Source organism: Galeopterus variegatus, unplaced genomic scaffold, assembly GCF_000696425.1.
Source record: "Galeopterus variegatus unplaced genomic scaffold, G_variegatus-3.0.2 Scaffold1276, whole genome shotgun sequence".
Classification (NCBI taxonomy): Eukaryota; Metazoa; Chordata; class Mammalia; order Dermoptera; family Cynocephalidae; genus Galeopterus; species Galeopterus variegatus.
The window spans coordinates 129934-140471 of record NW_007727387.1 but is presented as its reverse complement, the minus strand read 5'-3'; the positions used below and the strand labels follow the sequence as shown (position 1 = coordinate 140471).

General features: G+C 45.4%; 1 protein-coding gene across 1 annotated transcript in view; it reads right to left on the bottom strand.

Moving 5' to 3' along the window:
• Positions 1–10538, bottom strand: part of WDFY4 (WDFY family member 4) — a 309512-nt gene that overhangs the window by 213334 nt on the left and 85640 nt on the right. The window contains 5 exon segments of the mRNA XM_008576041.1: positions 1599–1789; positions 2511–2622; positions 3596–3741; positions 4997–5228; positions 9649–9827. Of these exon segments, the coding sequence (XP_008574263.1) occupies positions 1599–1789; positions 2511–2622; positions 3596–3741; positions 4997–5228; positions 9649–9827 (860 nt within the window).

Genomic DNA, 10538 nt, shown 5'->3' with positions numbered 1-10538 from the left:
CACCAAACCCACAAACGCCTGTGCTGGGCCTCCCCGTCACAGCCAGGGTCTCCCGTCCGCCCGCTGTCTGGATCCCACCCCTCAGATTCTCAAGGACATTTCTCCCTTAGCCTCATCTCTCTCTCTCAGATCATTTCCTTCTATGCACAGATATGCTCTAGTATTTCTTGTCTTATAAATAACCCATCCTCGATCCTTAATCCCTCTAGTTCTGACCCCACTACTCCTCTTCATGGGCAAACTTCTAGAAAGCATAGCGCTGTGCAAGCCTCCATCCCAGTGTGGAGCCATTGGGGTCCCCGCAATAGGTTCAGTGGCCCACACCCGTCTCAGAGACTAAAAGGTGTGCCCCTCCCAGACAGCATCTTGCAAAGTGCCCCTGGGAAGCCTTGATTGTAGTCAGCAAATACTCAAGTATCTTTTTAGACTGTTCTGGTCATTTTGTTGACATATCTGAAATGTGACCACTCGTCCTTCCAGAACATTATTAGGAAGGCTGAAAGTTGCTTGAGAAAAATCATACATGCACTTGACTGGTTTCATTAATAGTGTCAAATGACAAATTGGTACTGAGCTGAGACTGGCATCCAACTAGGAAGCTGGTTTCACCATCCCAAAGGCAGTGATTTCACCTCTTCTCCTCTCTCTCCCTCTCTTCCCCTCCACTGCCTGACTTTGTACTCTGCTGAGAAGATAGAACCAGACACGAACACTCACCTTCCCACCACCAAACCCACAAACGCCTGTGCTGGGCCTCCCCGTCACAGCCAGGGTCTCCCGTCCGCCCGCTGTCTGGATCCCACCCCTCAGATTCTCAAGGACATTTCTCCCTTAGCCTCATCTCTCTCTCTCAGATCATTTCCTTCTATGCACAGATATGCTCTAGTATTTCTTGTCTTATAAATAACCCATCCTCGATCCTTAATCCCTCTAGTTCTGACCCCACTACTCCTCTTCATGGGCAAACTTCTAGAAAGCACTGTCAGCACACTGTGGTTCCATGCCTTCCGGTCACACCCTCTGTCTTCACCCCACATCAGCTGGCTGGTGCCTCCACCTGTCCACCTGCCTTAGAAAGGTCACCAATGACTTCCAGGTGGCCACATTTAATGGAGACATCTCTGTCCTTAGTTTGTCATTATTTATCAGCATTTAGCATTGTTTGACTGCACCTGCCTTCTCAAAACACTTTCTTCTTTCTAATTCTTTAGCAAAACTTCCTCCAGTTTCCCTTCCCTCTTTCTTCTCAGTCTCCCTTGTTGGGTCTGGCTGTGCTTCCAGCCTCCCTGTGGTTAGCTCCTCGGTGCTTTCTCTCCGCCTCCCCAGGACAGCTGGGACATCAAGTCACAGAGAGATGCTGGGCCCTTGTTGGGTCTGGCTGTGCTTCCAGCCTCCCTGTGGTTAGCTCCTCGGTGCTTTCTCTCTGCCTCCCCAGGACAGCTGGGACATCAAGTCACAGAGAGATGCTGGGTTCAGGCCCCTGGGACTTTTGGATTTCCTTCTCAGGAAGTCACCTGGAAAGAATGCCACTGGAGCAACCTCCTCAGGGACGACAGCCCTTTGGGGAGTCCCAGGCTCAGGTTGGAGGTTGGGATTACCTGGTACCCACTGATGTGCTGCATCAGGCGGCCACACATGGCATTGCTGGTCAGAACCGAGTGCAGGACTTTCACAGCCGCATACATAGTGTGGTCATCTGTTGCTAAGGATATGAGGCCCAAGAGGATGGCGGGCCCGCCAATGAAGTCCAGGCTGCTGGCAGCAGGGCTGGAGTGGAACACCCTTACCCCTGCGCAGGACAAAGGGGGCATTTCATTAGTATGTCACAGCTTCACTGCAATGGAAAATCCCCCAGTAGCATACAAGGGCACATGAGCAGCCAGTGCCACTTCCCCTCACAGTCAGAGGGGCCTGTGCACCTAAGACAGGCTGGGAGGAAAAGCAGGAGGCTCTGAAAGTCTTAGGTGGCTGCACTGAGTCCTTTCTGGGTCACAAAAAGGCTGAACCTGCCCAGAGCATTTCAGATTGCCGCCGTCTGTCTTGAGTCCAGAGTGCTGGATAAGCCAGACCCCCTCTGAGCCTCAGTTTCCTGGTTGCTCTGACAATCTCTGGCTCTTGCCTGCCCTCAAGGTCGTGATGGGCTGGGACCTTCTACCGACTTGCTACCTAGCTGTTACCCTTGCATGGCGACCAGCCGTTTTCACTCAGACAACCACAACATTGCCTCTGCGTAGGGCCCCCATGCCCACTAGGCAGGCTCCTGTGGTGCATAGACGCCAGCCTAGTTAGGAGCTGAGTCCTCTCCCGATAGTTGGATGCAGCAGGTGAACTAATCGCTATGCTCTCTGGGAGGCTGACTCTCTGGTGCGGTTTACTCCCAGCTCTGGCCCTCACCATCCCAGCTCCCCAGCATGCTCCCTCCTGCCTGTCGCTGCGGAACCCTAGGGTGCACAAGCACCCACAGCAAAGCCCTTCTTCCTAAAGAGCAGTAAAGGTGGTGCCTGATGTACCTAATTGGCCCACAGCAACAGCTCCAATGGTCCGAAGAGAACCGGAGAGGTGGCCAGCACAGTTTCTCAGCAGGAACACAGGCATGGCATTGTCACGGGAGGAAATGTTCATCTAGAGAAATCAGCAACAGTTAGTCCTAAGAAACTCCTGGAAAAGAAGAGCCATTGCTCATGAACTCTTGGAGGCAGGCGCCCCAAGGCATTGACCAGTGCTGGTATTCCACAAGCAATGATCATTGAATGAATCATAACTGAACCAATGTCAGGGGACTGAAGCCGAAATTCAGGTTCACATGTCCTGCCTCCTGGGCTGGGCTTAACTGTAAGTGAGCAGCTTCAGTGATACAATCTGTGCCAGCAGTGACCCCAGGCTCACAGTGAGGAGCCAGGTGGAACAACACTACTCAGGGGACAGCGGTCACCTTCTCTGTCTAGGCTTGTCCTGTACTGGCTTCAGAGGGGCAGGAAGACAGGAATCCTGGCCTCCTCCATTAGAAAGTGCATTGCTGGTAAGGACAGCATTGCTGCTCAGTGGGACCATGGGGGTTCCTGACCCCCTGTATCCTAGAGGGGCTCCATGAGAGTACAGAGAGTATAAAGAAATCAGCCAAAATTCATCAGCACTAAGCAAAAGAAATCATTATGCAGGAATTAGGAAGTAGTAAATCTAAATCACGTAAAAACATGTCCACTTGTTGTTTTGCAGGTTTACTATTCTTAAAAAAAAAAATCACTGCAGAAGAACATTTCGCAGTGTTGGTGGGTCAGGAGTGCCCAGACAGAGGGAAGCTCAATAGAACTTTCAGTGTCACAAAGGTGTTGAACACATCCCACCTGTTCTTGCTCTGTCATGAACAGTGCCACTTTCTTCTCTGGGCATCTACAAATAAAAGGTTTAGTCTCAGGGAATGCTAATGGGTGGGGAAGCATAAGATATTTTGACAAATGAAGTGGACAGCATGTGTGCGTGTGTGTCCACCTACACGTGCAAACATGAATCAGTGTGTATTTAGGCATCAAAAGCTGAAGCAAGCCACAACATTAAGACTGCAGCAGGGAACAGCAAGGGGAGTTAGAAGCCGCACCTCCTTGGCAATCAGGCGGCTGTCCACCTCACTGTAAGCTCTCCTGAGGTCTGCTAGCCTGGTGACAGAGGAACTGGCTACGTGAAGCCCAAAGGAAATCTTTTCCTCTGCAACGAGGGGTGTCGCTTCACTGTCTGGGTCTTCTCCTGTAACAACATATCTTTAATTATTTCTAGTCTCAGTTTGCAGGAAAGGAAATTAATCTGCAGATGAGTAAACATATACTACCACACAGCCAACTAATCATCGAGAGGATGTTTGTATGTTGTTAGGTTGCATGTTTTTGCATGTTCTATGTTTATATGTCACATGTTTAGTCCTCACCTGTGCTTCTCTGATGCTTATAGAAAACTGTGGAGAAATCTCCCAAGATTGACCCTACTATAAAATAGACGCATTCAAGGTGTGAAATTACCAGAGCTTGAAACATCTATCAAGTATATAACCTCGCTCCCCACAACCAAGATCTCACCTGTGCTTCTCTGATGCTTATAGAAAACTGTGGAGAAATCTCCCAAGATTGACCCTATTATAAAATAGACGCATTCAAGGTGTGAAATTACCAGAGCTTGAAACATCTATCAAGTATATAACCTCGCTCCCCACAACCAAGACGGTAAACGACAGGAGAGCTGAGATATAAAAATGGAAATAGGCCAGGCAGAGAAGTCTGAGATTTTCAATGAGCTACACAGCCATGGTGAACATCCCACGTGGAATTAGCATGCTGGTCCCCAAGTCAACAAGGGCCAGTGTGCTACTAAAGAAGCGTGGCATGAAGACAGAATGAAAACTTGGCCCCAGACCTGACCTTGTCCCATGGCCCCAGCCAGTGCCATTGCCATAGGAAATGAAGCTCAGAGAAGACACAGGCCTGGAGGCAGAAACACTCAGCTACAGTCAGTCGCCCTTCACCATCTGCAAGGCCTCATACATAGGTTCATTTGTCATTCTTCCCAGATGGGAGCTGACCCTCTTGACTTCACAGAGCACAGAGAGCAATGCACCTTGCTTGAGCAGCCAACAATCAATACTGAAAATGTGGATGTTTTGTCTGCCTGTTTAATAATTGAAGACAACACTACACTTTAGTTAAAAAGCTTCTTCATTAAAAGGAGTGTAACTTATTTATCTCATTCTCTTCTCTCTTTCTTTGCTGATGATATTACTCGCTCATCCTCCTCCATTAGGTGCTTCAGGGCTGAAATCTAAAGGATATTGTCATTTCCTTTTCTGTAACACTTTCTGTTGGGTTGTAAATATATAATAATACAATTACAGAGGTCTTCTCTAATGACTGACCTGTGCCGAGTTTATTCTTTATAAATACGCTATAAATAACTGGATGTCCATTTAAAAACTACTATCAGCAAGAACATTATAAATCAAAACACTCTATACCTTGAGCATGCACAGCTTGGAAGTTGCCACAGTATCTTGGGCCAAGTTTGTTAATAACTTCCAGAGTTTCCACTGAAATGGCTTCTTCAAAGAGGTATGTGGGGCCAAGACGCCAGATTAACGATGACTTTCGTTTCCAGACTCGAGGGGTAGCAATATATCCGTAAACATCCACAAATGAAGATGGATCCATTGAAAGGAAAGGTCCTGGTAGGGCCTGAATGTACAGCATCTGTTAAAACAAAACATACGGGAAGAGTGAGTGCTGCTTAACCTCAGAATTAAATAAACACAAAGTGATATAACATGGTTTGCCTTATTCTCATCTCAAAATAAAATTTTATCTAAAAAATCAAAAATATAACTCAACTGTGAGAAGTATGAAGCAAAACAACTTATAAAGTGCTGGTGAAAGTAAACTGACACTTTGCGTTTGGAAATATGGGAGAAAATCTACAAGATCCAGGGCTAGGTAGAAAGTTCTCAGCCTTGATACCAAAAGCACGAGCCATAAAAGGAATAATTTATGAATTATACTACACCAAAAATAAAAACTTTTGCCCATGTGAAAGACGCTGAAAAGATAAGCTACAGACTAGGAGAAATTATTTGCAAGTCACGTATCCAACAAAGGACTAGTAACTAGAATGTACTTTAAAAGCAAGCAAATAAACAAACAAAAAACCTTGAAACAACAGTTAAAAAAACAAACAATGCAACTAGAAAATGGGCAAAAGACATGAATGGACATCACTGAAGCGGATATACAGATGGCAAATAAGCATATGAGAAGATGTTCAATCTCATTAGCCCTCTAGGAAATACAAATTAAAAACAGTGAGATACCACTACACAACTGTCAGAACAGCTAGTATAAAAAAAGTGACAACACTAAATGCAAAGAAATGGAATCACTCATTCACTGCTGGTGGAAATGTCAAACAGTACAGTCATTCTGGAAAATAGTTTAGCAGTTTCTTGTAAAACCAAGCATGCAATTACCACAAGATCTAGCAATTGGACTCTTAGGAATTTATCCCAGAAAAAATGAAGACTTCAATTTACACAAAAAACCTGTGCACAAATGTTCATAACAGCTTTATTTGTGATAGCCAAAAACTGGAAACATCCCAGTTGTCCTGCAGTGGGTAAATGGTGAAACAAACCATGATACATCCATACTGTGGAATACTACTCAGCAATAAAAAAGAATGAACTCTTCACACATGCAACAACTTGAACAAATTTTCAATTATGCTGAGTTAAAAAGCCCATCCTAAAAGATCAATTACTGTATGATTCTGTATATAACATCCTTGAAATGCCAAAATTTTAGATTAGTAGTTGCAGGGTTTGGGACAGGGATGGGGGAAAGGGATCACAGGTGGGAGGTAAGGTTAGTTATAAAAGAGCAAAACACAATATTCTTGTGGTGATGGGACTTTTCCTATCTTGACTGATGGTGGATAAATGAACCTACACATACAATAATAAAGTATAGAACTAAATATACACAAGTGCGTGTGCGCACACACACACACACACAACTGTAAGGAACACTAGGGAACTCTGAACAAATCAGCAGATAGTATCAATGTTTATATCTGGATTGTGATATTGTTGTATAGTTTTACAAGATGTTACCATTGAGGGAAACTGGGTAAATGGTGCATAAGATTTCTATTCTTTCTTACAACTAAATTTTAATCTACAATTATCTTTAAAATTTCAATAAAATAAAAGGAAAACAGTCAATGGATTATCACAAATTTAAAAAGAGTAATAATTTCAAAGCCCATATGGATAAAAAAAATTTAATAATGTGATGTTAAGTAAACTAAGCGATATACAAAATTTTCTTCACAGTGAGGCCACTATTTTTTTTAAAAAAGGGAAAAAACTGAAAAAAACTGCAAAGCATGGTAAGACAGAAGTATTGGTAATATATCTTTTCTCTATTTTCCAGTCTTTTCAAAATGTGTTTATGTTATCTTTATAATGACTATAAAGTCACTATATATTCAAATACATTTATATATATTTTATGAGAGTTTATATAATTTCAGAAATATTCTGTTTTTGCTCTACCAATTAAATGAGATTTTTCAAATAAAAACAAAGCAATTGTTTAGCCCCAGCCCTGCCAAGAGCCTGGTCTGCTGTGCTATCCGCCCCCGCCCTTCCTCCCGGGCACAGACTCCTCCTCTCTTCCCCACATGGAAGCTCTGTCCCACCCCTCCAACCACCTTGCCCCTTCCTCTCAAATCCCCAGTGTATCTCACTGTACCATTCAGGTTGACTTATAAACATCTGATGTCTCCAATTGTCCTCAAATCATTTTCTTCAATTCAGGCTTTAAAAAATACTTCCCACCTTCCCAAATTTACCTTACCTTGCCTTGGAAACAACAACAAAGGCTCAATATTTTGGAAAGAGTTGTGACACTGGGTTGTCTCCAAGCTAAGCTGAAGCTCTCCCATCTTAATCTTGCCCAACAGATGTTTGCATCAAAACACAGGCCTTTATGTTTATGCCAGTTAAATTTCACTTGCAGGTCCTGACCCAACTAGTTGAGATCATGCTGGGAAGTGAGCTCTGTCAGCCTTGGCCTTGGGTATTCTGGTATTCCACACCACGCCCACCCTCCCTGCCGATTGCCTGGGTGTAGCTGGCCCTGTGGGGTCAGATGTTCACCCAAGCACCAATTCATCCAACCATGCTATTGGCCAGTCCACGTTCCTCCTGTGATTGTAAATTCAGTTCAGTTCATCAAGTGTTATTGCACGCTCACTGTGCATCAGCCCCTGCACTAGGTTCAAGAAAGGTACAAACACCAACAAGACACCTCAAGGTACACGAACTATTGCACAAAATATAAATGTGTTCTGCTAAAGACGACAAAAACAAGCTGACTTGGTAATCATGCCTGAACAGATAAAAACAAAGACAGAGCAGCCAGAAAAATGACAATGCATCCCATCCTGGCTAATATGAACGATTACTGTGTCTTCTCCAGTGGTGGGTCTGGTCCTGCTCTGTGCCTCAATGGCCTGGATAAAAGTTATTAAGATACATAGTCACCAGATTGACCTTCTTTCCGATAGCACCCAACTCGAAGAGATCTTTCTTTATTACTTTGAACCCTCCCCCAAATCACCTAAAGTAAGCCCAAATTCTGACTCCTTATAAACCCAAGAATAAGGGCTTTCTTGCTACAAAAAGCTTAATAACTCTAACTTCAGTTTTGTGTTATATGTACATGCCTGGAGATCTTTGGCTGGTAGGCATTATCCACTTCTAGTGCGTTAAACACTACCTAACACATAGTAGGTGCTCAATAAATATTTAATGAGGAAAGGAAAGAAGAAAGGGAGGGAGGGAGTCACGCCGGGAGAGAGGGAGAAAGGATTGACTAGTACCGCTAATGACTAGAAAAAAGATTAACTTTATGTTTTGGAAGACCTGTTTTTCTTACGCTCCTGCCAAAAACTTTGTTTACCACTGCCTTTTTTGATAAGAGAATGTGTCAGAAGATAGTGCCAAATTCATCTTTAGGTGTTACATAGAATTTAGGTTGTTCTAACCTAATGGTCTCAACCTGGAACAATTTTGCTCCCGGGGGACATTTGGCAATTCTGGAGACATTTTTGGAGGTCACAGTGGGGCAAGGGGGAATGTTGCAGCATCTAGGAGCCCAGGGATGTTGCTAAACACCCTAATATGCACAGAATAGGTCCCACAACAAAGAGCTATTAGGCCCCAAAGGTCAATGTTGCCCATATTGAGAAACCCTGTAGATCTAAGGTTCTCCATTGTAGCTGCATATAGAATCACCAGGCAAATCTTGAAAATATTACTGAATTATAAAATTACCTGACACACAAAGATTCTGATGTAACTGATCTGGGGTGCAGCCTGTTTGAGAGAATTTTAGAAAGCCTTTCCAGGTGATTCTAGAATGCAGCCCAGGCCAAGACGCTGTCTCTAAAACCTGGGTGGAAATCCAGCTGTACTGTACCTGCCCCCTGTGGTCTCCCAGGCCCTCCCCTCTCTGGCTTCCTTGGAGACCTGTGACAGTGGCTGCTGGAGCATGCCTGCCAGCTCCTCCTCTCCCTTATGCCCCAGGCAGCTCTGAATACAGCGAAGAGAAGCTCCTTCCAGCTCCGTGTTCACGTTCTGTTACCTTCCCACTTGTTCTTGCTCTAGATCAGGCAAGACATGTTGGTGTCTTTGAAAGGTCTGGTGCCTTGTTCCTAAGCATGGTGCACAGATCAGCCATGCTGGCTTCACCTGGGGGCTTCTTGGAAAAATTGAGCCTTTGGCCCTACGCAAACTTCCCTGGAAAACTTACACCTTAAAATGTGAGAAGCTTTGCTTTGTTCATTCTGGAGATTTACACCTTTTTATGACTATTCTTGTAGGTCTGGACTCATGTCCTGCCTTCTGCCCTAGTTGAGTGACCTGCAGTCCATTTTCTAAAAATGCCCTTTATATGCCTGAGCTCAGCCAAGTACCCTAGACAGCAAAGGGGATTTCATTAGATAACAACCCACTGACAAAAGAAAACACAGAAGTGAGCCGAGGCCACCACGGGGTGGCATGGTCGGGAGACATGGTCATGGGTCAAATGCAACTCAGAGGAACCACCTCACCTTGGCTGAGCCAATGATCTGTCCATCCAGATAGGTGGAGACGGTGCAATTCCTTTTCATTTCCTTGGTGACAACCACAGCCAAGTGATGCCACTGACCACAAGCTAGCAGGTGGCCACACCTGACCTGAAGCTGGCGTCCTGCAGAAGGCTCAGAGTCATCCTCAGGTTCCATGATATCTGGAAGAGAGCAGATGCTGAACCTCACAGGAGTTATCATGCAGCAGCGACCCAGAACTGGGGCTTAGAGGGAGGTCCCAGGTTGACCACCCTGGGCCCTATACCTGTGGAGACCTTCCTCTCATAAAAAATGACAGCAGCAGCTACCATTCCTTGAGCTCTTGCTCTGTGCCAGACACCATCTTAAGCACTTTTACAAATGCCAACTCATTTAAATTTCACAACAACCCCGTGGTACCTATGGTACCGTCCTGAGGCACAGAGAGGTTTTATAACTTGCCCAAGGTCGTGCAGCCAGGAGGCAGGTGGTGGCATAATTCCTATGGTACCGTCCTGAGGCACAGAGAGGTTTTATAACTTGCCCAAGGTCGTGCAGCCAGGATTCAAAGCAGGAGTCAGGCTCCAGGGTCTACCCCAAACTAGACTACCCCCACAGTCACAGTGATGCCATTTGCAGGCCACGTGCTGATGGGGGCAGAGACAGTCAGGCTGCATGCTAAGGATGTCAGCCATCTTCTGGGACTTCCAGGAGCTTCACTAGGAAGCGGTGACACTCTCAGTACACACAAGAGGAACAGGTGGCCAGGACAGGCTGGGCTAGCCCGTCTCAGGCAGGTGACCTTGGAGAACAAGGCTGAGCTCTGAAGGACAGAACCAGGCCACCAGCACTACTGAAGGAGGGTCGGGCTCTTGAGTACCAGGGCCACCAGC